This window comes from Lampris incognitus, chromosome 10, assembly GCF_029633865.1.
Source record: "Lampris incognitus isolate fLamInc1 chromosome 10, fLamInc1.hap2, whole genome shotgun sequence".
Taxonomy (NCBI): Eukaryota; Metazoa; Chordata; class Actinopteri; order Lampriformes; family Lampridae; genus Lampris; species Lampris incognitus.
This window is the reverse complement of record NC_079220.1, coordinates 56482897-56506168: the sequence shown is the minus strand read 5'-3', so window position 1 is coordinate 56506168 and position 23272 is coordinate 56482897. Positions and strand designations below refer to the sequence as shown.

The following is a 23272-nucleotide window of genomic DNA, read 5'->3' as shown; positions in this document are numbered from 1 at the left end:
GTTGGTAATATACATTCTGGGATTTCCCTTAACTTTGGGGGTTAGAGTATAGTGAGTTTCTAAGACACTGCTGCATGAGGAACATGAGTTGGATATTAAGTTATCATGAATTTAGGTGATGGATTTTTGCAAAAAACGAAAAACAAAAAAACAAACAAGTTGCCTTGACCCAACAAAGTTGAGATGGCATATGTGCATTTATTCATTTGCTTGCTTGCAAATACACGGTTGTGTGTATTTTTTCACAATATGCATGTAAAACTTCTTGGTGTGCCTCAATGCAATTAGGCTATGTTGTTATGTTGGGTCTACTATCTGAAGCTGATAAAGATGAAGCGCCCACTCGCCCCTTTGATCCACTGCAATGTAGGAACATTCTTCGGCAGTCTAGACAAACCTGGGGAATTCTACTGTCATTACTGTAATTTACATTCATTCATTCCCCAAGTCAGTGGTGCTACTTGTGGTGACTTGGAAAGGGCTTGAGGATGGAACTACTAACTAGACTAACTAGTTACAGACTGATACGCTTTGTTGTTTACTGTGTGGAGGTCATTAGTGGTATATGCATATACATATGTCATGCTGTTTACAAGACCTGGGGGGAAAAAGTGTTGGAACAATCAACATATGTATAGTCCCCACACAGTCTCAACACACACACACACACACACACACACACACACACACACACACACACACACACACACACACACACACACACACACACACACACACACACACACACTTGGTTCCAGGTGACATTGGGCCTGACAGCGGTCAGGGGCCACAGTTCTCTCAGGGAACAAAGCCTCCTACACAAACACACTTGTATTAACGCAACAGGCCTTGTTTTCACTGCCACCATCCCAGTTTCCCTACTGTTATTGAGCGATTCGCTGTCAAGAGAGTGAGAAAAATGACGTGCATCTATCTGCTTCCCGGTTTTGTCCTAAGCCTAGGGGGTCTGTTGTACTTAATTAGTGCAGCTCAGGGGGGCTGTTTAGGTCAGTGGTGCAGTGAAATGCCTGACATATTTCATGTCTGTAAGTGAGCAGAGATGTATAGCCCATTCTACCCAAACGATGCTCGATGTAGTTCCGATACTTGGATTGTTTGGTTTGTCCCATCTGCCTCTTCCTCAAGGGAATTATGCCTAATCAGAAACATGCTGTAGAATTGCTCAAAGTAATTTTGAAGAATTAACCAAGAAAGATGTTCAAGAACCCACACACATCCCTTTTTTTTAAAAAAGGATGTGTGTGGGGAACATGTCACAATCAAGCTTGCAGATAAAATGGAGCCATGTTCAGAAGAGAGGGGTCAGATAGTCTAATTTCATCTACAGCCTTCGTTCTCCTCCTCTTCTCTTTTCTCTACTGTCTGGGAATGCTAGTGTAGGGAAAGGAACAGATGTTTTAAAGTGGGCCCATGAAAAGCTTTGGGAACAGAGTGAAGATGCAAATGTCCCATTTAGTGAACGAGTCCATTAATGTTTGTTTGAGATGGTCTGGCAAATAGCCTACCTGTCGACTCATTTACAGCTTTGTAAAATGCAATGAGCCAGCAAATGCTATTGTTCCAACATGTGTAACAATGAAATGCCTTATAATAGGCAAAGAGTTATCAGATGATAAGTTAGTAGGGATATGCTGAAACGCTGGCCTTCTGAATAGGTTTGAGCCATACTTGGTACTCTCTCTTCACCCCGGATTCCTCCTTTGCCATCTAAGCTATTTAGCACATAGGGTCAAAGCACAGGTATGTTATAAAGTGAGCAACCTAACGCCTCTCTGAGAGAGAAACTGGCAACATGACCTCCAACCTGCTCACTGGTGTTGAGATCAACACCCTGGACAGCTGGAATAATGAAAAAGTGTTCTTGACCTCATTTGCCCTTAACACAGGGTGACAGTCAAAGAAATCGTTCTCGATTGTTATTCATAGCCTCGCAGTCTGGAATGGCACTCTCGAACAAGGCATATACAGCACACACAGACATGTCTTTCTGGTTTGAACTGTATTTGCCTCTTTGGAGGCCTGTGTGTGGTTAACGAGGAATGCCCTCGTCCCAGAAGTGGAATAAATCATAAACTTTACTTTTCTCCTTGTTTTCCACTCTAGTCGCTCCTGTCTATCTTTCTCCCATCTTAAACTCTATGCTCCTCCATCCTGCCTCTTCTAATTTCTCCTCTTTTCTCCCCCCTCCTTCCCATCTACAATCTTGTTGTTTCTACCTCCTCCTTCTCTGCGTGTGCCTCCTTTTTCTCTCCCCAACTCTCACATGATTCTGTGTTATAGAAGACTGCTGGATGTATTTACAACCCAAGCAATCCAATACTGCTGCAACGACTGAAAAAGATCTTTATTGTCTGTAATTGAAAACAGGATCACTGCAGTGTCCAGTGACTCATTCTCCGTTTTCCAGTTCCTAAAATTAATTTTGTTTTCTTGCAAACTCAGTCAAAACTTAGCCTATTGCTTACACCTAGTTCCCATAACTGGACCTTTTCCCCTGGGAAAATATCTTTTTTAACAGAGGGCCAGGACCGTAGGACTTGACATGTTGTATGGCACATACTTTCAGTACCTGGAAAGTAAGTAACTTTATTTATATAGCACCTTTGAGAGCAGAGACGTGACAGAGTGCTTTATAGAGGAAATAAAGCATAAACATACAGACATGAAACACAATAAAAACAAAAATAAATGGTAAATAGAAAAATTAAACAAAGCCAAGTCTAATCAAATGGGTCTTGAGCTGCTTTTTAAAGGTGTCCACAGATCGTAAGTCCAAAGGGAGACAGTTCTAAAATTTAGGAGCCACAACCTCAAAAGCACAGTCTCCTTTAGATTTAAACCTATATCGACCAACAACCAGCAAACCCTGATCAAATTACCTTAGAGACCGACTGGTGACATAGGGCTGCAGTAGATCTCTAATGTAGTCAGGTGCTTGACCATGCAGAGCTCTATATGTGATCACAAGAACTTTGAATTTGATGGGAAGCCAGTGAAGCGCGATCAGAATTGGTGTCGCAGACCTTTTGGAGGACCTGATCAAGAGTTTAGCAGCAGCATTTTGGACCACTTGTAAATGATCCAGGTATGTTTTGCTGAGGCAGGTGAAAAGGGAGTTACAGTAGTCAAGATGGGACAATATAAAAGCATGAATTAACATTTCCATCTCTGCTTGAGACATAATAGGCCTGAGCTTTGTAATGTTTCTCAGCTGGAAAAAAACAAGAGCAACACTTGACATGTTGTTCCAGAGTCAGAGCCTGCTAATTCATAGTGATAGCTAGATTTCTTATGGAGTATTTAACCAATGAGGCAAGAGACCCCAGACCATCCCTTATCTTAGGGACAAGACTAGGGGGGGCAGAAATAAGGATTTCTGTTTTGTCTGCATTTAGCTGTAAAAAAAAAACATACGACATCCAGCTTTTAATAGTGTTTAGGCAGTTATTTAAAGCTGACAATTTGGCTAAGTTTTGAGGTTTAAATGAGACGTATAATTGGATATGATATGCGTAGCAGGGATAGGTGTTATTTTTTAAATCGCCTTATTGTGTCCAAGGGGAAGCATATACAAGGCAAACAGAATGGGGCCAAGGACTGAACTTTGAGGCACACCACAATACAGAGTTTCAGATGAGGAGGCAAAGCTGCCAACAGAAACAACAAAACTCCTATCAGAGAAGTAGGAGGAGAACCATTGCAGGGCTCACCCAGAGATACCCACCCACTGCCCAAGTCTCTCAACCAAGATAAGGTGGTCCACAGTATCAACAGCTCCACTGACATCCAACAGCATCAACACAGACCATCTCCTGTGTCACCATGCACCAAGATATCATTCAAGACTCTTAAGAAGAGCTGTAGCTGTTGAGTGCAACTGGCGGAAGCCAGACTAAAACTTATCAATGGTATTATTCTTGTGTATTGCAGTTGGGAGCTGCTTGGCAACCACTTTTTCTAAAAATTTTGGCTACAAAAGGCAACTTGGAGATAGGCGAAGAAGATTGCGGGAAACTAATCTACGGAGTGGTAGCACCCTGATCCACCACAGACGCTCTGATGAACAGGAGAGTCTGGCGATCATACACCCGAGCAGCAAGTCCATCATTGACAAACAAGAACTAACAGAGCAACACACAGGACAGGAAAGATACAACAGGACAGCTGGGCGGCGGCAAAGCCAAACACAGGCGCCATCATATCCCCACCAGATGGAAAGCAATTGGTACAATTAATAATTAACAAACACAGGCGCCATCATACCCTTGCCAGATGGAAAGAAATTGGTACAATTAGTAATTAACAATTGGTGCACAGCAGTACTACCTCTTCATGACATCCAATCTGTGAACCACATGGTCTTGCTAATTGTGATATTAATATAGCAGTACAACAGAACAAACCTGCGCAATTAAGACCTTTCTTTACGCTTTATAGGACTTTCACATGGTTGTAAATCCGGCCAGAGGGTTCTCACTGACGATTACTGTCTTGAGATGACATGTAATTGTGTAGTTTCATCTAAAGTGCAGGATGACAGTTCACTTGCTGGTTTTACTCACATGGCTTTGCATGTCCGTATAAGGCAACAACCTGAGGGAAACCACATCCGTTGATGTATACGAGAACGTTTGCATTCAAACAGAGACACACACGCTAAGCCTATAATGAATTAGCTCCATCGTATTCAGATTTGGTCTGTGCTAGTCCCTTTGTGGCCCAGGTTAAGTCTATATTTGTTTCAGCCAGTATGGTATTTGGACTTTCTCTGTCTGTATATAAGGTTGAGGTAATGTTCTCCAGCTGTTGCTCTTCTAAGGCCAGACAGTTCTCATGTGGAGGTCAGATGTCATTCAATGTTTATAGGATTGTGCTCCAACTGGCTGTCTCCTGACACCTGTGTTTAGCGGTTCGCTGACTAAGAACCATGGTAGTTCCCAAGCATCTCTCCCAACAAGCACCTCTCCCAGCAAGCGGTGGAAGACAGTTTAGTGCCGAATGCTAAAATGTTAACCACCACTTCTGTCTGATAACTGGACGGTGACTCCAGGTGTCCAATAATAAGATTGCTTCTGGATCTCAGACTTTGGCCGTATCACTATGAGGACATTTTCTTTAATTGGAAATTATTTTTGTTCAATAGATGAGGGTGCTATCATGGTTAATGAGGTGTGTCAGTTTAGGAGATGTCAACATCTAACTAGATAGAAAATTATTTTCATTCATTTTTTAAACATTGTGGTAGTATTGAGGGAAAAAATGTTGACTGTGTTTTGCTTGAATCCTGACAGTTTTCCATCAACGTTGCACCATTATTGGATGTATGATTTAGCCATATCAACTAGATCAGTGGTTCTCAGTTAGGTCCTCAGGGGCTGGATTAACAACCACTGAACTAAACAACTTTCACTGCAAGTAAGGAAGGAGATTTACTGTCTTTTTTTAGGTTGAGATAGAGATCAGTATGCTTGGCATGGCAAAGCTTGTGTGCATTTGTGTGTTGCTTATTTGCCATGTAGTTCACAGTGTTTGACACTAACTAGACCTGAGTACGTTCAACATGGACAACTAATGATGTTTCCGTTGTTGTGGAAGCCAGACAATTGAGATGCAGCAGACACAGTCTCTCTCTCTCATGCTTTCTCTCTCATGATCTCTCGCTTATGCTCTCTCTCTCTCATGATCTCTCGCTTATGCTCTCTCAATTCAATTCAATTCAATTCAATTCAATTCAATTCAATTCAATGATGCTTTATTGGCATGACTGTATTAATTACAATGTTGCCAAAGCAAAACAGGTCAACAGAGAACTAAAAACAAACAAACTAACTAACAAACAAACAAACAGAAAAAAGAAATACATTGATCTGGCAGAAACATAGAACAGCACTTGAACAGCAACTGACAGTAATTGACAGTAAATATCTCTGACAGTAAATCTCTCTCTCTCACTCTCTCATGCTCTCCCTCTCTCATGCTCTCTCTCTTTCTACCTCTCTTATGCTCTCTCTGACTCACTCACTCACTCACTCACTCACTCACTCACTCACTCACTCACTCACACACACACACACACACACACACACAGCTGGTTGAAATGCAAGAGATGCACAAACATCAGGAGATTAGTGTATGTTTCCCACTCTTTAAATGGACCAGACAGGTTGTGAAAATAATGGCTACCTCTGTTCAATGGCAATACATGTGATAATACCCTATATATACCCTAGGGACCTTGAAGAAACCAGGACATCAGAGGTGAACCCCTACAGGTGCAATACTAAACAAAGAATCAGTGGCCTGAGACATGGCCAGGTCAATCTGGCTATTAACTATTAATAGCTATTGTTTTATAAACCATGCATCCTGTACTATTTTACTACTATTTGACTAAAAGCCAGTCTTTTAACAGTATTCGATGACCATGATTGGTTTGTCCCTTAGGGTGTTTGGGCGACACACCACCAAAGGGAAAAGGGAGGGGGATTTTTTTTCCTGTCGCATTCTACCATGGTGTTACACTAACTGTGACTGCTCTAGACAGTTTTACTGCTTCTGAATATCACCGTCCAATCAGCCTCAAGTCGTGTCCCATGGAGTACCGCCCCTTTCAGGTGATTTCAGTCTGGTTGAAGATCGCCCAGATCGCTCTGATACACTTTCATGATCAGGTAATCCCCCCCCCCCCCGATCTGAACTGCAGGCACTGCGGTGCAATCTCTCTTGGTTCTGGGAGGGCTTCCACTCATGTGTTTTTGTCATACATAACCGGGACAACCAGCCATACCTCATTGGCCACTGCTGTATGTCGCCGCTATGCAGCCACGCATCTGCCATATTTGGGCGGTCAAGTTCTGCTAGTAAACAAATACAATGTGTATTGAGAGATGCAGATTTCACTACAAAATCAACGTTACCTCGCTTAATTCCGAACCAGTTTTCATGAAATTTCGTTTGTTATAAATGTGAGAACATTGAACATTTTACTGATAACTTATTGGAATTAAATGCAGTTACTGGGGACAGATCTAATCAGCTCTATGCCAAGACATTAACCTTCTGAATAGCCACAACTTCTTTGGGACATGTAGGCTCCGATCTATGACTAGACAACATCAGGTGTAAATTATTTGGAATTTCAGCTTTTGTGAGTTTCTCCAAAAATGTAACTTTCTATATCTGTTGTTATAAAGCCGCCTGGTTGCTTGGACAACTATGGGTGTCACCGACATACATCATCCCTCGGAGAAGGTGAAAAATCATGTAACATCGAAGATGCATATGCACAGTTGCCTGAAACTTTTGGCGTTCAGGGAGGGGGGGGGTCAACATTGCCACACAGTTGGATGAGAGCTGCAGGATAGCTGAGCATCATCACAACAATGAGGTGAGCAAGAGCAAGAACCGCCACATCCCAGCCCATCTTATCAACTGTGTGAAGGTTTGTGGAGTGCTTGAGTTAGCCTGGCTTTCTGATGACAGCAAGACTAACCGATTAAGACTTGAATCAGGTTATTGTGAGAGTCATCCGAGGATACTCGACTTGATGATGATGATGATTGTGAGAGTAAAGACCTTTTTTTTTTATTAATGGTCAAGCAGGTCTCTCTTCACATTCAAAGGTATTTGGAGGGCAAACTGACGGATGAAAATTTATCTGTTGATGACCACAGTGGATTATTCAGGCATTGTAGAGCCACAATTTTATTCAAGACACTTACAACGAACTCCTGGATGTAGCTGTCCACAAATACTTTGTACAGTATTTAGCCTAAGGAACAATCCTTGTCTTATGTTGTCATCTAGGGGTTATTGGTGGTATTGCTACATGAGGTGATCAGACAAAACAAATTGTACAATGCAATGTGACAATGTCAAGTTAGCTAGCTGACTTAGGTTTATTTACCCATTGAATGGGTCACCCTAGCATCATCACAACAATTGTCCCCCCACCCCCACCCCCCGAGAAATTTGGCATGAGCCACCACTACCAGTGACCCCAATCATTTTCTATCCAAATTCTTTGATTATTTTTTTATTTATTCATTTATTTTTAATGTTCCTCTCCTGTCTCAGGATAAGCCCTATTGTAGCCTTACCTGCCAAGATGTGCTAGCCGCTAGCTAGCATCTCTGCTTACAACACATAGCTGGCATAGCAAAGTGGGTCGCAGACCAGAAGTGGAAGACAGGAGAAATGAAAGGAATGAATGGACGGATCAGATGTAGCCAGCAGAGGGGAAAAGGGGATGAAGGGGGCAAAATGGAGGGAAACTCACTCAAAAGCCAAAATCGTTTGGAGAAAGACAACGAAGAAGGGGTGGAAGCAAAACTGGAGAACAGTTGCCTTGTTTAAAGATAAAAGCCAAAAAGAGTGATAGATGAGGGTGAAGGAGACTCAAACAGAAGGAGTCAAAAGGGGAAACAAGTAAGGTAAAAAAGGAGTGACAAAGGAAAGGTGGAACCCAGGCATTTGGGGAATGAAGGAACAGATAAGATTTTAAAGGGAGAACCTGGGGCAGGATCTGAGAGGGGATGGGGAGAGGCTGAGATGAAGAGAAAAGCAGGGATGGTCAGAGAGGAGAGCTGGAGGGGTCTGCACCAAGTTGCTGACTGATTGCTGGAACAGGATGGGGAAGTGGTGGAGGAGGCCACGAGAGCTGCTTCCATAGGTGGGTCTCTGTTTCACTTGCATACTCGTGCACACAGTTGAAATGATGAAACACCATAAAAGTAGGGCTTCACGTTGAGCGTGGAACATAACCAGAATTTTGCTTCTGCCCATTGCACTGCTGCGTCCCATGAAGTTATTTCCTAATAGTACACACAGTCAGTGTGAAGTTAACTTGACTTCAAACAAGGATTTAGTTTCTACCCACAGCCGTGTTGTTCTGCGCAGCAGTGCAGACGTGAACTGAGCTGGCTGGTTGTCTGCTTTTCTTCTCCTTGTGTTTTTGCTGTTTGTGTCTGTGCACAGCAGACCCATGTTTCTGAGCCTGTGCTGGAATCCAACTGCTGTTAAATTCTTGGCTGCCTGCCCTGACCACTCCAAGGGGAGCTGACAGTCCTCTTCTCTTTCTTCGTGTGTGTGTTTGTGTGATTGTGTGTACGTGTGTGTTTGTGTGATTGTGTGTGTAATGGTAAGGTATACGATTAAACCAAGGAAAGGATGGGCCTGTATGTGACCATGGCCACCGCTTTCATCAATGCACAATCTCAAACATGTTTGTGTGTTGTGTGTGTTGGTCAGGGATGGTGAACAGCAGTGTAGGGCCACTAGCAGTGTGAGCGGCTCAGGTTTCAGCCCCAGTGATCGTGCTCTTTTCCACTCCCTCATCAACAGGACACTAACACTGGATGGGGGGGTTGGAAAAAGAGGAACGGGAGGCCCTATGAGGGGTAGCAGCTGCATATACTCTGTGTGTGTGTGTGTTTGTGTGTGTGTGTGTGTGTGTGTGTGTGTGTGTGTGTGTGTGTGTGTGTGTGTGTGTGTGTGTGTGTGTGCTCACCAACATTGTCTGTGTACATGATTAAGCTGAGTTACAACCACTATCCACATACACACTGGTAACCATCAGCATTTCAGTGTCTTCAGATTAAAGTTGGTGTTTGTGGTTTCTTGAACATATGATGGGTCTTTAGGTTAAAGCTGATGTTTGTGTCTTAATGAACATGTGATGGGTCTTCAGATTAACGTTGATGTTTGTGTCTTAATGAACATGTGGTGGGTATTCACATTAAAGTTGATGTTTGTGTCTTAATGAACATGTGATGGGTCTTCACATTAACGTTGGCGTTTGTGTCTTAATGAACATGTGGTGGGTCTTCAGAATAAAGTTGGTGTTTGTGTCTTAATGAACATGTGATGGGTCTTCACATTAACGTTGATGTTTGTGTCTTAATGAACATGTGATGGGTCTTCACATTAAAGTTGACGTTTGTGGCTTATTGAACATGTGATGGGTCTTGCGTCTCAAACACCACACAGACCCATCACATAAACGCATTCTGCAGCATTCCACACAGTGACCCTATGCTACTCGTATGCATAGCGAGTGCCGTGTCTCATCCTGTGCAAATAGCCACGGTCTTTGGGAGAGTTTTTCACAAAGTTAAGGGTATAGTTTTTACAGTTTTCTTTTCTTTTGTGGTATAATATCAGGAAATAACCTGGGTTTTACCATCAAAGGGTTTCCATTTGTGTTCTTGAGTTAAGAAGTGGGCAAACAGGCGAATGTTAGACTCCGTTACTCAGAATTGTTTGTTTTGAATGAATGAGTGATTTATTGCGGTCATACATTTGTATTCATATGCAACAGGCAGAGAGGAAAAAAACATTGTCATACATATTTACATCAGTCCATCATACACAACAAAACTCAATCAATCAATGACCGAAAAAGGAATCGGCTGAAGCCCAAGGCTTACTGTTGCCTGTCCTGTACAGTCCTTAAGTTAACCTAGAATATCAGCGTTACAAAAGGAAGAAAAAATTAAAAATGTATACGAAGTTGTAATCCTTAATTATTTTACATTTTAAAGATTTTCTGGAACTCAGCAGCGAGCTACACAATTTCAACTTATCATTAAGACCATTCCATAGCTTGACTCCCAAAACCGCAACACATCTGTATTTTACACTGCTTCTCACTTTACACGTTTCAAAAATACACAACCCTCTTAAATTATAGTTCTCTTAATTTAAAAAGTTGCTGGATACAAACAGGAAGGCTTTTACTTGTAGCTCGATAAAGTATTTCCAATGTTTTTAAATACACAATATCTAAGAGTTTTAAGGTGCAGGACTGTATAAATAATAGATTAGTAGATTCACAGTAATGGGCTTTATTTATTATTCTAATAGCTCTTTTCTGATGTTTAATTATAGGCTCTATACTTGTTTTATAAACATTTCTCCAAACCTCAACACAGTATGACAGCCGTGGCGTTATCACTGAACAACAAAATATACACAAACATTTCCTATTCAGCAGATCCCTTGTTTTGTAAAGAATAGCAGTAGATTGAGATAATTTACATTTAATATATTCTATATGTGGTTTTTTTTCTTGGGACAGTTAAATAACCAGTGTCCCTCAGCCATTTCGGGTCCAGTTGCTCAATGTGCAGATAGATATGATGAGGCAGCGACATGCCAACTCTTAGTATGTGTAGGGATTTCAGTGGATCACGAACTGGCTGATGCTGTAATTTTGGTACCGCCCATCGAGGTGAACTGTGAGTGGGATATGGGCAGTTGGAATGGACATTTGATGGCTTGAGCCTGTAAAAACTTTTATAATGTGGGTGTGTTCCCATAGGGTTCTGTTTCTATGAAAAGATGGCAATGGGAGCTTTTCCACCCTTGATTTGCTCGGACATATTTCTGTCCCACCCTCTTTACGACTTCCTTGCCCTACTTTAGCACTTGTCCATACCCCCTTTCCATCCCCACCGACTCATACTTTGCTCATTTCCTCCTCTCTCCATCCTCCCTTCCTGTCTTCCCATCACCCCCCCCCACCCCATCCCACACACACATTGTAGTTCTCTCAATCTTTCCAAACCACACACTGACCCATGTCCTCCATCATCCTCTCCCTATCTCCATCTCTCTGCCCAGGGCCAGAGGTGATTCCTAGCTACAGCAGTAAGGTCATGTCTGAGGGGGGAGCACCCGATGTCATGATGCCGCCAGTAGTGGGTGGCGTGTATGGGGAGAAGAGTGGCAGCCCTGCGGTGGACTTTAGCTACGTGGGCATTGATGCCATCCTGGAGCAGATGAGGAGAAAAGCCATGAAACAAGGTTTCGAGCTCAACATTATGGTCGTGGGTGAGTAGAGAATGGACCTCTGTACACACATTGCATGGCCTTGTAAATTTCCGCCATTCATCTGGTATTCTTATCATTTGTGAGCAGGTTGGGGTTTTGTGCTTTGCTCAAGGACACTCGGACTCAAGACCACATGGTCATTATTCAATATTATGGCTGTTGCGGATATAAACATGAGACCTTTTGGTCATGCAGCAGCCACCCTGCCACAACACAAACATACACAAACTCATGGTCCCACTTACACACATGCACACCCATGCACACTCATGACACACGATTGTTAGGGTTAATACTCCTGCCTGTGCCCCTGAGCAAGGCATTGGAAAGAAAAAGTGGAGTTGGTCCCTGGGTGCTGCAGTTGCCCACTGCTCCTGTACAGTAGCATGGTTACATGCAGAAGACACATTTCATTGCAACCTACAAAGACAAAATAAAGTGGCTTTCTTTCTTTCTCTTTTTCTTCTTGCTTTCACTCTCACGTTCACTGTCATACATGTTGCTATACACACGGTGTGCAATAACACTCAGTTGGCAGTGCCTGTTGTCATGAAAACTTATTTGACAGATCTGCATACACACACAAACACAGTCAAAATCAAGCAAGCCACTAGTCAGGGGAAGACCAGTTCTCCTGTGAAGAACGGTACGTGTGCATAGTTATGTACAGAAGTCATTCAGAGCACAGCTCAGCTCAGATGTGGATATGGGATGTCGGATAATAAGCAGAGGTGAAGGCTGTGATTCTGCAAACACCCTCAGCCAGTCATTATGTATCGTCTTTCGTTTACGTCCAGCATGTCTCTCTCATCCAGCCTTCACAGAAAACGAAGGCTGCAAACTTATTTTAACAAGCAGCCACACAGACGGTCTCAAAACTCCTAGTTTCCACCACACCCTCATCACTGCCTTCAGACACCTTTTAAACCCAGGTCTAATTATGTGTACAAACGCACACACGTGTGCCCCAGAAGAGACGAGGCACCAGAAAACCCTTGTCTCCCTGTATCTCCTGTCAGTGACTGACGTCTCGACGACCTGTCTGTATTTCATCCTCTAGTTAAGATGTCACCCTCAGGTCTGGGACTGACATCATATGAAATAAGCAGTTGAGGCAATATTGAACAAAATAAAATAGGCCTTACCCTGATTGCTCCAAAGTCATCGATCATTGCCATGGTAGTCGAGCTCCCGTAGCAATGCTTCAAGTACTTGCCCAAAAAAAAAAAGAAAGATATTCGGGGCAGCCCCAAACTCCATGTTCTACCTTTGATAACTGGGTCAAAGAAGCTGCAGGAGTTGCTTATAAGAAATGGATGGTATAGGGGGGCGTCCAGTTGGTGTGGCGGTCTATTCCGTTGCCTACCAACACAGGGATCACTGGTTCGAATCCCCATGTTACCTCCGGCTTGGTCGGGCGTCCCTACAGACACAATTGGCCGTGTCTGCGGGTAGGAAGCCGGATGTGGGTATGTATCCTGGTCGCTGCACTAGCGCCTCCTGTGGTCGGTCAGGGCGCCTGTTCGGGGTTGAGGCGAACTGGGGGGAATAGTGTGATCCTCCCATGTGCTACGTCCCCCTGGTGAAACTCCTCACTGTCAGGTGAAGAGAAGCGGCTGGTGACTCCACATGTATGGGAGGAGGCATGTGGTAGTCTGCAGCCCTACCCGGATCGGCAGAGGGGGTGGAGCAGAGACCGGGACGGCTCGGATGTTTGTTGTTTCATATACTGTATAAGTTTTGAATCTATGTCTTTAGGCCCAACAGTCAAATTTTCATTTCTCGTCGAGAATTAATCCACCTTTGTTTCCTCCCAGAAAAAAAACGCTAATTTGAAGGGCGGACGAGCAGGGGGAGGCCGTGCTTTAACTGCCTCCTTTCTCGTTTTCATGTGTGTGTTTGTGCATGCCCGCCATGCAGTCAATCCATATGTTTTGTGTTTTGGTTGGAGAATTGAAAGGTTGGTGCTTTGCTTAACCGTGTATCCAGGAGACCGGGTCCAGCTTTTCTGGAATTTCTGGTGTTGGTAAACCTCGGCACCGCCCACGCTGAATAGCCACCCAAACGCATGAAAGAAATGCACACACATGCACACATTTATGAGCTTTCTCCTTTTGTGTCATCCACCTTCTGACCCATTCATGTTCGTACAGGTCAGGATTGCGGGTGGCAGATAGGGGAGGGCAGATAGGGGAGGGCAGATAGGAGAGGGCATGTGTAAGTTTCTGCTCTCCATAAGTGCCATATACGTAAATGAGTCTGCAGAGCATGAAGACCTAGAGGTAACTGGAGGTAACATCATGTTGTAAAACACTGTGCTGCATGAGCAGGCCTGAGGTATCATGACGTATTTAAGGCCCTGACTCTCACCCACTTCAGCCCATTGTTAAGTCTATTCTTAGACCACCGGCCAGTCTGTGGACTTGGGGAAAATAAAGCCTAGACAACTGACATTTCGGGAGAATGTGGCGGCAGCTGAGTGTGCCGTAATTCTCCTCAAAGCTTCGTAGTACTGCTGGTGAGCAGTTAACCAATATTTCGGTTAATTAAAGTTGGCGTATAAAAAAACTAGTGGATAGAGATGGCTTCAGTAGCGTGGAACGTTGAAACCCCAACACGAGGTTCTTTTCCTCCTGCGCTAGATGCTAAGAGAGAATGAGGCACACTGCATACTAGGCTGTTGTTTTCAGTGCTGAAACAGTTGATTAACTGATTAATGGATCGACAGAACATTAATTGATTGTAATTCTGTTAGTCGATTAATCATTTGAGTTACTCGTCAAATAAAAATACCAAACATTTTTCGGCTGCAGTTTTGTAAATGCTAAGATTTGCTTGCTGACTTGAACCATTCTGAAATGAAAACACGAGGGGAATTGTTTGGCTGATGGTCAGACTAAGTAAACAGTTTTAAGACAACACTCTGTTAAAAGGTCAAAATACTACTAATGAAGGCCCAGCTTAAGTTTCCAGACTCAATGATTAATTGAAAAGATAATCGATAGATTAATGATTATGAAAATAACCATCAGTTGCAGCCCAAATTGTGTGTTGAGCACAGCAATACACCTTGCAGCGTCTAGCCTGCTGGAAATTGTGGTATCCAAAGCGAGCTGTGCAGGGCGTCCAGGTGGCGTGGCGGTCCATTTCATAGCCTACCAACATGGAGACCCCAGTTCAAATCTCCGTGTTCCCGCCGGCTTGGTCGGCGTCCCTACAGACACAATTGGCCGTGTCTGCGGGTGGGAAGCCGAATGTGGGTATGTGTCCTGGTTGCTGAACGAGCGCCTCCTCTGGTCGGTCGGGGTGCCAGTTCGGGGGGGAGGGGGAACTGGGGGGGAATAGCGTGATCCTCCCACGCACTACGTCCCCCTGGTGAAACTCCTCACTGTCAGGTGAAAAGAAGCGGCTGGTGACTCCACATGTATGGGAGGAGGCATGTGGTAGTCTGCAGCCATCCCCGGATCGGCAGAGGGGGTGGAGCAGCGACCGGGAAGGTTCGGAAGAGTGGGGTAATTGGCTGGATACAATTAGGGACAAAGGGGGGGGGGTCCCAAAAATAAACCGATAAATTAATAAATAAAAGCAAGATGTTCAGCACCGCAGCAGCAAACAATCCAACGTGCAGACTCAAATTTTCCTCTTTTTAAAATCTTAATTTTTCTCAAGTAGAGAGACTGCATTAGATAGTAGACATGTCGGCTGAGAGGAACAGGAGATGATGAATGTGGAGAGGAGGAGCGGAGCCAGAGAGCGAGAGAAAGGACAGCATCCGTGTTATTGTTAAAGGTGCAATCTGTAATCCAAATTAAAACAAAGCGGTCGCCCTACCACTGAAAGCCAGACACTGAGATTGGAGATTTGTATTGCGAGTGTATGAACTCTCATTGTCCTGCTGTGAGGCTTTCAGCCCAGCTCTCCACATTGATTTAACCTTCAGCTGAACTAGCAAATCCCAGCTCCCCCTCTGCACTCTAAATCATCAGCCCGTGGTGATTTTTACACTGCGTCCAGGGGACACAGATGGTCCCATCCATATATACAGGCAGTTATTATGGCCTTCAGATGGAGATGATCGCTGTGTTATCAGCTTCTAATGGCCAGGATCAATGGACAATGTGTGGCCCAGATGGAAAGCATTAGCCTCCATCAGTCAACTGCTAAAGGAACCTACAGGGTTCATCTGTGTATTAAAAAAGGCACTCGGGCACAAATTGCTGTTATTTATCGCACTTTTACAATCCATCTTCAAAAAGGGTAGCATGCCACCATTGAAGAGGCAGAACTGTGGTCTAAGTGCCGTGGGGAAAAGAAATAAGTAGGCCACCCTTTCTTGCTCCTTTTTAAACGACTGTTTGCCTCACATTCAGTTTGTCTTTTTGATGGCTTGTTTGGACCGACTGCTCTGCTGGCGGTGCTTGTGCCGACAGACACCTGCAGCCCATGGCTGCTTCAGCTGAGCTTAATCTGAAACTCCGGACTAGTCCAGAGTTTCAGATAGCCATCAGGTAGAAAGTAATTAGATCATGATTTGATGTATTGATGGACTGTCGGTGTGCACATTTTTTGTTTCAGTAACCACAACCATTAGCTACAGACAGTCTCTAACATGTGTGAGCATCGAGCCAGTGATCTTTATTGTGTGCATGTGTGCATGCCCGTGTTTCTGATTGACTGACTCGAGTCTGTGTTCTTCCGTGTAGGTCAGAGTGGCCTGGGTAAGTCTACCTTGATGAACACACTGTTCAAGTCAAAAGTGAGCCGCAAGTCTGTGCTGGCCACGGCCCAGGAGAAGATCCCCAAGACCATTGAAATCAAGTCTATCAGCCACGGTACTACCCTATCCCACACCCATTCTCATGTCTTTATCTGATTAACATTTCACTTCATTCAGTGACCTGCCTGTGCAGGCTCTCATCTAGGTAAGGTTGAGATAGAGGCAATGATTATGGTTTTGCAAACCTCTATTGAATCACACATTTTGCCATCTAAAGGCAATGGTCTTATGCTGACTGACTGACTGTCTGTGTGTGTGTGTGTGTGTGTGTGTGTGTGTGTGTGTGTGTGTGTGTGTGTGTGTGTGCATGCGTGTGCGCAGACATCGAGGAGAAGGGTGTGAGGATGAAGCTGACAGTAATTGACACGCCCGGCTTCGGAGACCAGATTAACAACGAGAACTGGTATGATACAGTAGCGGCTGATCATCAGTTCAGTCATACAGTAAAACTGGGTTGTTTCCTGCAGCAGGAGGCCTTCAGCTGCTTGTATTCCTAACCTTGTATCTCTTCCACCTCCATTTTTACAGCCTGTCCTGGCCTACTCTGCCCCTTGGCCAGGTCATTCAAAATCACGATGTGCGCTACCATTTTTATGCTGATGACACTCAGTTATACATGCCACTAAAACCCACATATCCTAGCGGCCTAGCAAGTCTCACAGCTTGCCGCTCTGACATTAAATCCTGGATGTCCAAAATTTTTCTCAAATTTATTGATAAGTCTGGTCCCAAAAATTCCATCAGCCCTTGTGTTACTAATCTTGGTGGTCTGTCAGGTAGTCTTACGCAGGCTGCTAGGAATCTTGGGTAATATTCGATGCTTTCTCCAGATCAAGCTCATCTCCAAGATTAGGTCATTTCTGTCAACTGCCGATCTGCAAAAAGTTGTACACGCTTTTATCTACTCTCGGCTTGACTATTGTAATTTCACTTGATTCTGGTATCAGCAAGGGCTCCCTCCACCCTCTGCAGTGGGTACTACACGCCGCTGCTCGGCTCATTACCAGGACAGAGGGATGACCATATCACTCCTGTGTTGCCTCCCTGCACTGCCCCCTGTTATAGTTCTGGTGATTTTAGAATTCTGTTGCTCACTTTTAAGGCTTTTAATGGTCTCGCTCCTACATACTTGTGTGATTTACTGACCCGGTATACACCCACTCCACCACTAAGACCTGCGGGTGGAGCCCTGCTGGTTATTCCCAGGTCTGGGTTTGTCACAAAGGAGGATGGGGCTTTTGCTGTTAGAGCCCCGACACAATGAAGCTCTCCTCCTGCTGAACTAAGACACACCACGTCTCTAGCTTCTTTTAAATGTCGTCTTAAAACTTTTCTTTTTATGAAAGCTTTTACAAACGTTTGATGGTTGTTTTTTTTTAAATGTCTACTGTTTTTATTTGTACTCTTACCTATTTGGCCTTACTCTTATTGTTGCCTTGTCTGGTTTTATTTCTTTGTAAAGCACTTTGTAACATTGTTTTAGAAAAATGCTATATAGATAAAATGATTATTATTATTATTATTAGTCTTGCATTTTCACTGGTTGTATTATTTTTAAGTGGTGATCTTGTCTTCTTTCCCTCCTCTCTCTCTCTCTCTCTCTCTCTCTCTCTGCCCCATCACCACCTGCTCCCAAAACCACCTCTATGTCCGCCTGCTCCTCTTTCCCTTTATCTCCCCCTCCCCTTCTTGCTTCCTCACACATGCCCTCTACTCTCTCATACCTCCCTCCTGTTATCTCACCTCCATGATCTCATCATCTGGATCTCATCGTCTGCTCTATCCATCCATCAATCCATCCATCCATCCCTGCCTGAGTCTAGCTGGCAGCCCATCATGAAGTTCATTAACGACCAGTATGAGGCTTACTTGCAGGAGGAGATCAACATCAACAGGAAGAAGAGGATCCCTGACTCCAGAGTCCACTGCTGCATATACTTCATCCCACCCACTGGACACTGGTGAGAGGAAGTGCACACATACACACACTTAACATGCACAGATACCCAGCCACAAGGTCAGTGCGACGACAAGTAAAATGCAATCAGTGCTGCCCCCTGTTGTCTCGATATGAGAGAGCCTGCCCTCAGCAGAAAAGAGGACAGGAGAAGAAAAATGTGGACATATTTTTGCCGTGAGTCATCCAGATGAGTCATGGACATGGTGCCGTGTCAGTGGGAGAGAGAGGGAAGGCCCCAGCTGACTTTGGCCTAACTATCTAGCGGACAAGACAACAGCATCAAGGGAAATCTATTCTGTTAACCAATCTATCTGTATTAACAATAACTAAATCTATTATGTATTACCAAAATCAGAATCTATTCTTCATTACCAATATCTGAATCTATTCTGTATTACCAGCATACTGGGCATTGTACTCAAACATGCTAGATCAAATATCAGCGTTTCCTTCCTTAAAGGGTTTTCATTTCACATTAGAGAAAATGGGGGGGGGGGGATAGCCTTCTGCTTTGTCTTATCTCTGTTGTACACACAAATATCTACACACACACACACACACACACATACACAGTTCCCCTCCGCATGTTGCAACATATTCAGCGTATCCCAGAATACCCCCACTGAAAGGATGGATCATTCTCACCAGGCCCTGGAATAACAGAGTGACTAGATTTCAGTCCCTGGATGTGCTACAGCCACACACATCTGGGTTTGATAAAGCTGCATATGCTGCTCCCGCCCCCGTCCGCTCTCTCTTGGTTTAACCCCGCTCTCGGTGGAGCCTGGGAGGTTGGGCTTACCAGCAGATGAAACCGAGGTGTGTGTGTCTCACTCTCGAGGGTAAATGGATTGATAGATTCACCGTACATTTTATAGCTTTTGCATTTATGTAACTCAAGGCAACTGCACTGAAGGGGCCTGGGAAATGATGGAAGCAGCTGTAGGCTGTCACGGAGCCTTGTTTGAGTGTGCGCACATTCACAGGCACATGCAAACACATGAAATTGATCATAAAACTCTGTCACGGTGTTTTATGTCTGTTAATTTTCCCCTCTCGTCTCACAGCCTGCCTTAGCAAAGGCAGGGGGCCTGGTTGGGTAATGGCCCTGTATCTCTGTACCCCATCCAGGGATGTTTAATGTGGATCCAACACTGCAGATGTCACATGGCCTGGCCAACAGCTGCAAAGGACTCGCCTTAAAAGCCTAATGGGATAGAGGAAAGAGGGATGAGAGAAACAGAGTTGTCTGTGTGTGTGTGTGTGTGTGTGTGTGTGTGTGTGTGTGTGTGTGTGTGTGTGTGTGTGTGTGTGTGTGTGTGTGTGTGTGTGTGTGTGTGTGTGTTTGTGCACATGAGGCAAGGCGCCTGGCAACAATAGCTGGTGTCTGCAGCAGCCATGTTGGCCAGACCTGTATCAGCTGCTACAGCTACACAGTAATGTTATTTCAACAAAGTACAGAGGCCTGAGCACCTCAAACCCACCACAAGTCCTTTCAACCTTATGCTTTTATGAAGGATATCATATGCCCTAACCCCAACAGTTCATATGCCCTAACCCTAACCCCAACAGTTCATATGCCCTAACCCCAACAGTTCATATGCCCTAACCCTAACCCCAACAGTTCATATGCCTAACCCTAACAGTTCATATGCTCTAACCCCAACCGTTCATATGCTCTAACCCCAACAGTTCATATGCCCTAACCCCAGCAGTTCATATGCCCTAACCCCGACAGTTCATATGCCTAACCCTAACAGTTCATATGCCCTAACCCTAACCCTAACAGTTCATATGCCCTAATCCTAACCTCAACAGTTCATATGCCCTAATCCTAACCCCAACAGTTCATATGCCCTAACCCAACAGTTCATATGCCCTAACCCTAACAGTTCATATGCCCTAACCCCAACAGTTCATATGCCTAACCCTAACAGTTCATATGCCCTAACCCTAACAGTTCATATGCCCTAACCCCAACAGTTCATATGTCCTAACCCTAACAGTTCATATGCCCTAACTCTAGCAGTTCATATGCCCTAACCCCAGCAGAGCTCATATGTCCTAACCCTAGCAGTTCATATGCCCTAACCCTAACCTCAACGGTTCATATGCCCTAACCCCAACAGTTCATATGCCCTAACCCTAACCTCAACAGTTCATATGCCCTAACCCTAACCTCAACAGTTCATATGCCTAACCCCAACAGTTCATATGTCCTAACTCTAACCCTAACAGTTCATATGTTGTAACTCTAACCCAGCAGTTCATATGTCCTAACCCTAACAGTTCATATGTCCTAACCTAGCAGTTCATATGTCCTAACCCTAACAGTTCATATGTCCTAACTCTAACCCTAACAGGTCATATGCCCTAACTCTAACCCTAACAGGTCATATGCCCTAACTCTAACCCTAACAGGTCATATGCCCTAACTCTAACCCTAACAGGTCATATGCCCTAACTCTAACCCTAACAGTTCATATGCCCTGTATATCAGCTAACTACAAAGGTGGATATGTTGACTTCATGGATAAAGTTTACATTACGTTAAAGATTTTAAATAGTACTGCAGCTTCCAGGTCTTGGAGGACTGTTGTAGAGTTCTGCCCTCTGGTGGGAGATTTTTGTGCTACAGTTCAAATGTTGACGTCATTTACTGTCATTAATTTCACATTCATCTTTTTTCCATTTAGTGTCTGCTCCTCTGATGCCTCTCAGCTCGATTGTGTTTAATCAAATAACTGCCACAGAAAAGATTGATTTCATTGCTATCAACAGTTTATAAAGTCTCTGTCCTCTCCCCGCTCTCATTCTCTCTCTCTCTTTCTCTCTCTTTTTCTCAGTCTACGACCTCTAGATGTAGAGTTTATGAGGCGTCTCAGTAAGGTGGTCAATATCGTCCCAGTCATCGCCAAGGCTGACACACTTACCTTAGAAGAGAGGGACTTCTTTAAAAAAAAGGTGAGGTGTTTTGTGTTTTTCATTTCTCTTCTTTTACTTGTCCCTCTGTCAGTAACATTCTACTCAATGTGTGTGTTTGTTGTTCATAGAACAGTGTGCACATGCAGTGCCAATAACTCCCCAACACACACACACACACACAGGATGCACAAAAAGGTTGGCATTCCTCTGTTATTACTGACAGCACTTAATTAGGAGCAGAGAGGAGAAAATCCCCTTTAAATAAGAGTGTGTGTGTGTGTTGTGTGTGTGTGTGTGTGTGAGTCAGAAGGTGAGTGTGTGCAGATGGCAATTAAGTTCGAAGCGTAAATGTAGTATTTTGGAGTGGATTAGTGGGCAGATTACTATTAATACCTCTCACATGTGTGAGACCTCTGCTGTGCTGCTCGTCCTGCTGATGCAGTCATCTGATGCAGCCCAACACTTTGTCGACCCGCCTCACCGATCCTGTATTCAGTGTGTGTCATCACTGAAGCTAACAGCGTTCTGGGTTTTTGTGTACTTGTGTCACAGATCAGGGAAGAGCTGCGAGCCAACGGGATTGATGTTTACCCCCAGAAGGAATTTGACGAGGATGCAGAGGACAGGATGATCAACGAGAAAATCAGGGTGAGCGGATCACACAAGTGCACTTAAACACACACACACACACACACACACACACTCACACAGTTTTGTTATTGAGCGGTTTCCTCAGCATGGCGTTTTCTTCACTTTGACCACATCCTGGCCTTGCCTGTGTGCGGCTGTAGCCCGTCATCATAGCATAATGCTGCGCATGTATGCTGCCTGTCAGGGACGAGCATGGGAAGTCACCTCAGTATGTGAATACTGTGATAAGAACACCAACAGAGACTGTAGAGCAGGGATGGGCAACATGGTCCAGAAAGGTCCGGTGTGGGTGCAGGTCTTTGTTCCAACCAAGCAGTTACACACCTGATTCTATTAGTCAACCAATAGTCTTTGCTAAGGACCTTGATTTGTAGACTCGGATGTGTAACTCCTTTCTGGACCATGTTGCCTATCCCTGCTGTAGGGAGTAAAATGACAGTAAACCTTTACCAGAGTGAGAAGGCAGTAGAAGTGAAGTTCTTACAGGTAACAAGTGAAGTGAAGGAGGTGTGGTACTGGAAGGAACAGGAAACTGCATTTTTCCAAGAGTCTCAGACAAGAACAAGTGCTCTTTACAGTAGCTCACATCCAAGGTAGAAAAGGACACGTGGGTTGTTTATATCACCCTTCATTGGCGCTTCAGCATTGCTGTAGAATGCAAGGCTTTGTTAAACAGTAACGTGACGTTGTTGTTGTCAAAGCCTTTGTGAAGCAGTCGATCCCAAACAAGAACCGAGTCCTGCAGCTGACTTCCTGCTTGTTTGACTGTTTGAAACGGCTCATACTAAATTGTGACACGGAAAGGCTTTATGGGGCTTTTTTTGTTTTGTTGGTTAGTTTAACATTGTAAGATGGTTTGAGGGTTTCCAGGTGGCATGGTGGTCTATTCCGTTGCTTACCAACACAGGGATCGGCGGTTCAAATCCCCCCGTGTTACCTCCAGCTTGGTCGGGCGTCCCTACAGACACATTGGCCGTGTCTGCAGGTGGGAAGCCGGATGTGGGTGGGTATGTGTCCTGGTCGCTGCACTAGCGCCTCCGCTGGTCGGTCGGGGAGGTGGAACTGGGGGGAATAGCGTGATTCTCCCACGTGCTTCGTCCCCCTGG

General features: G+C 44.4%; 1 protein-coding gene across 1 annotated transcript in view; it reads left to right on the top strand.

Moving 5' to 3' along the window:
- LOC130120016 (septin-9-like) overlaps positions 1 to 23272 on the top strand; it is a 37335-nt gene that overhangs the window by 6913 nt on the left and 7150 nt on the right. Inside the window, exons 2-7 of the mRNA XM_056288629.1 lie at positions 11644 to 11853; positions 16557 to 16685; positions 16952 to 17033; positions 18454 to 18591; positions 21437 to 21554; positions 22068 to 22163. Of these exons, the coding sequence (XP_056144604.1) occupies positions 11679 to 11853; positions 16557 to 16685; positions 16952 to 17033; positions 18454 to 18591; positions 21437 to 21554; positions 22068 to 22163 (738 nt within the window). The 5' untranslated portion in view covers positions 11644 to 11678. The remainder of the gene's footprint in view (positions 1 to 11643; positions 11854 to 16556; positions 16686 to 16951; positions 17034 to 18453; positions 18592 to 21436; positions 21555 to 22067; positions 22164 to 23272) is intronic.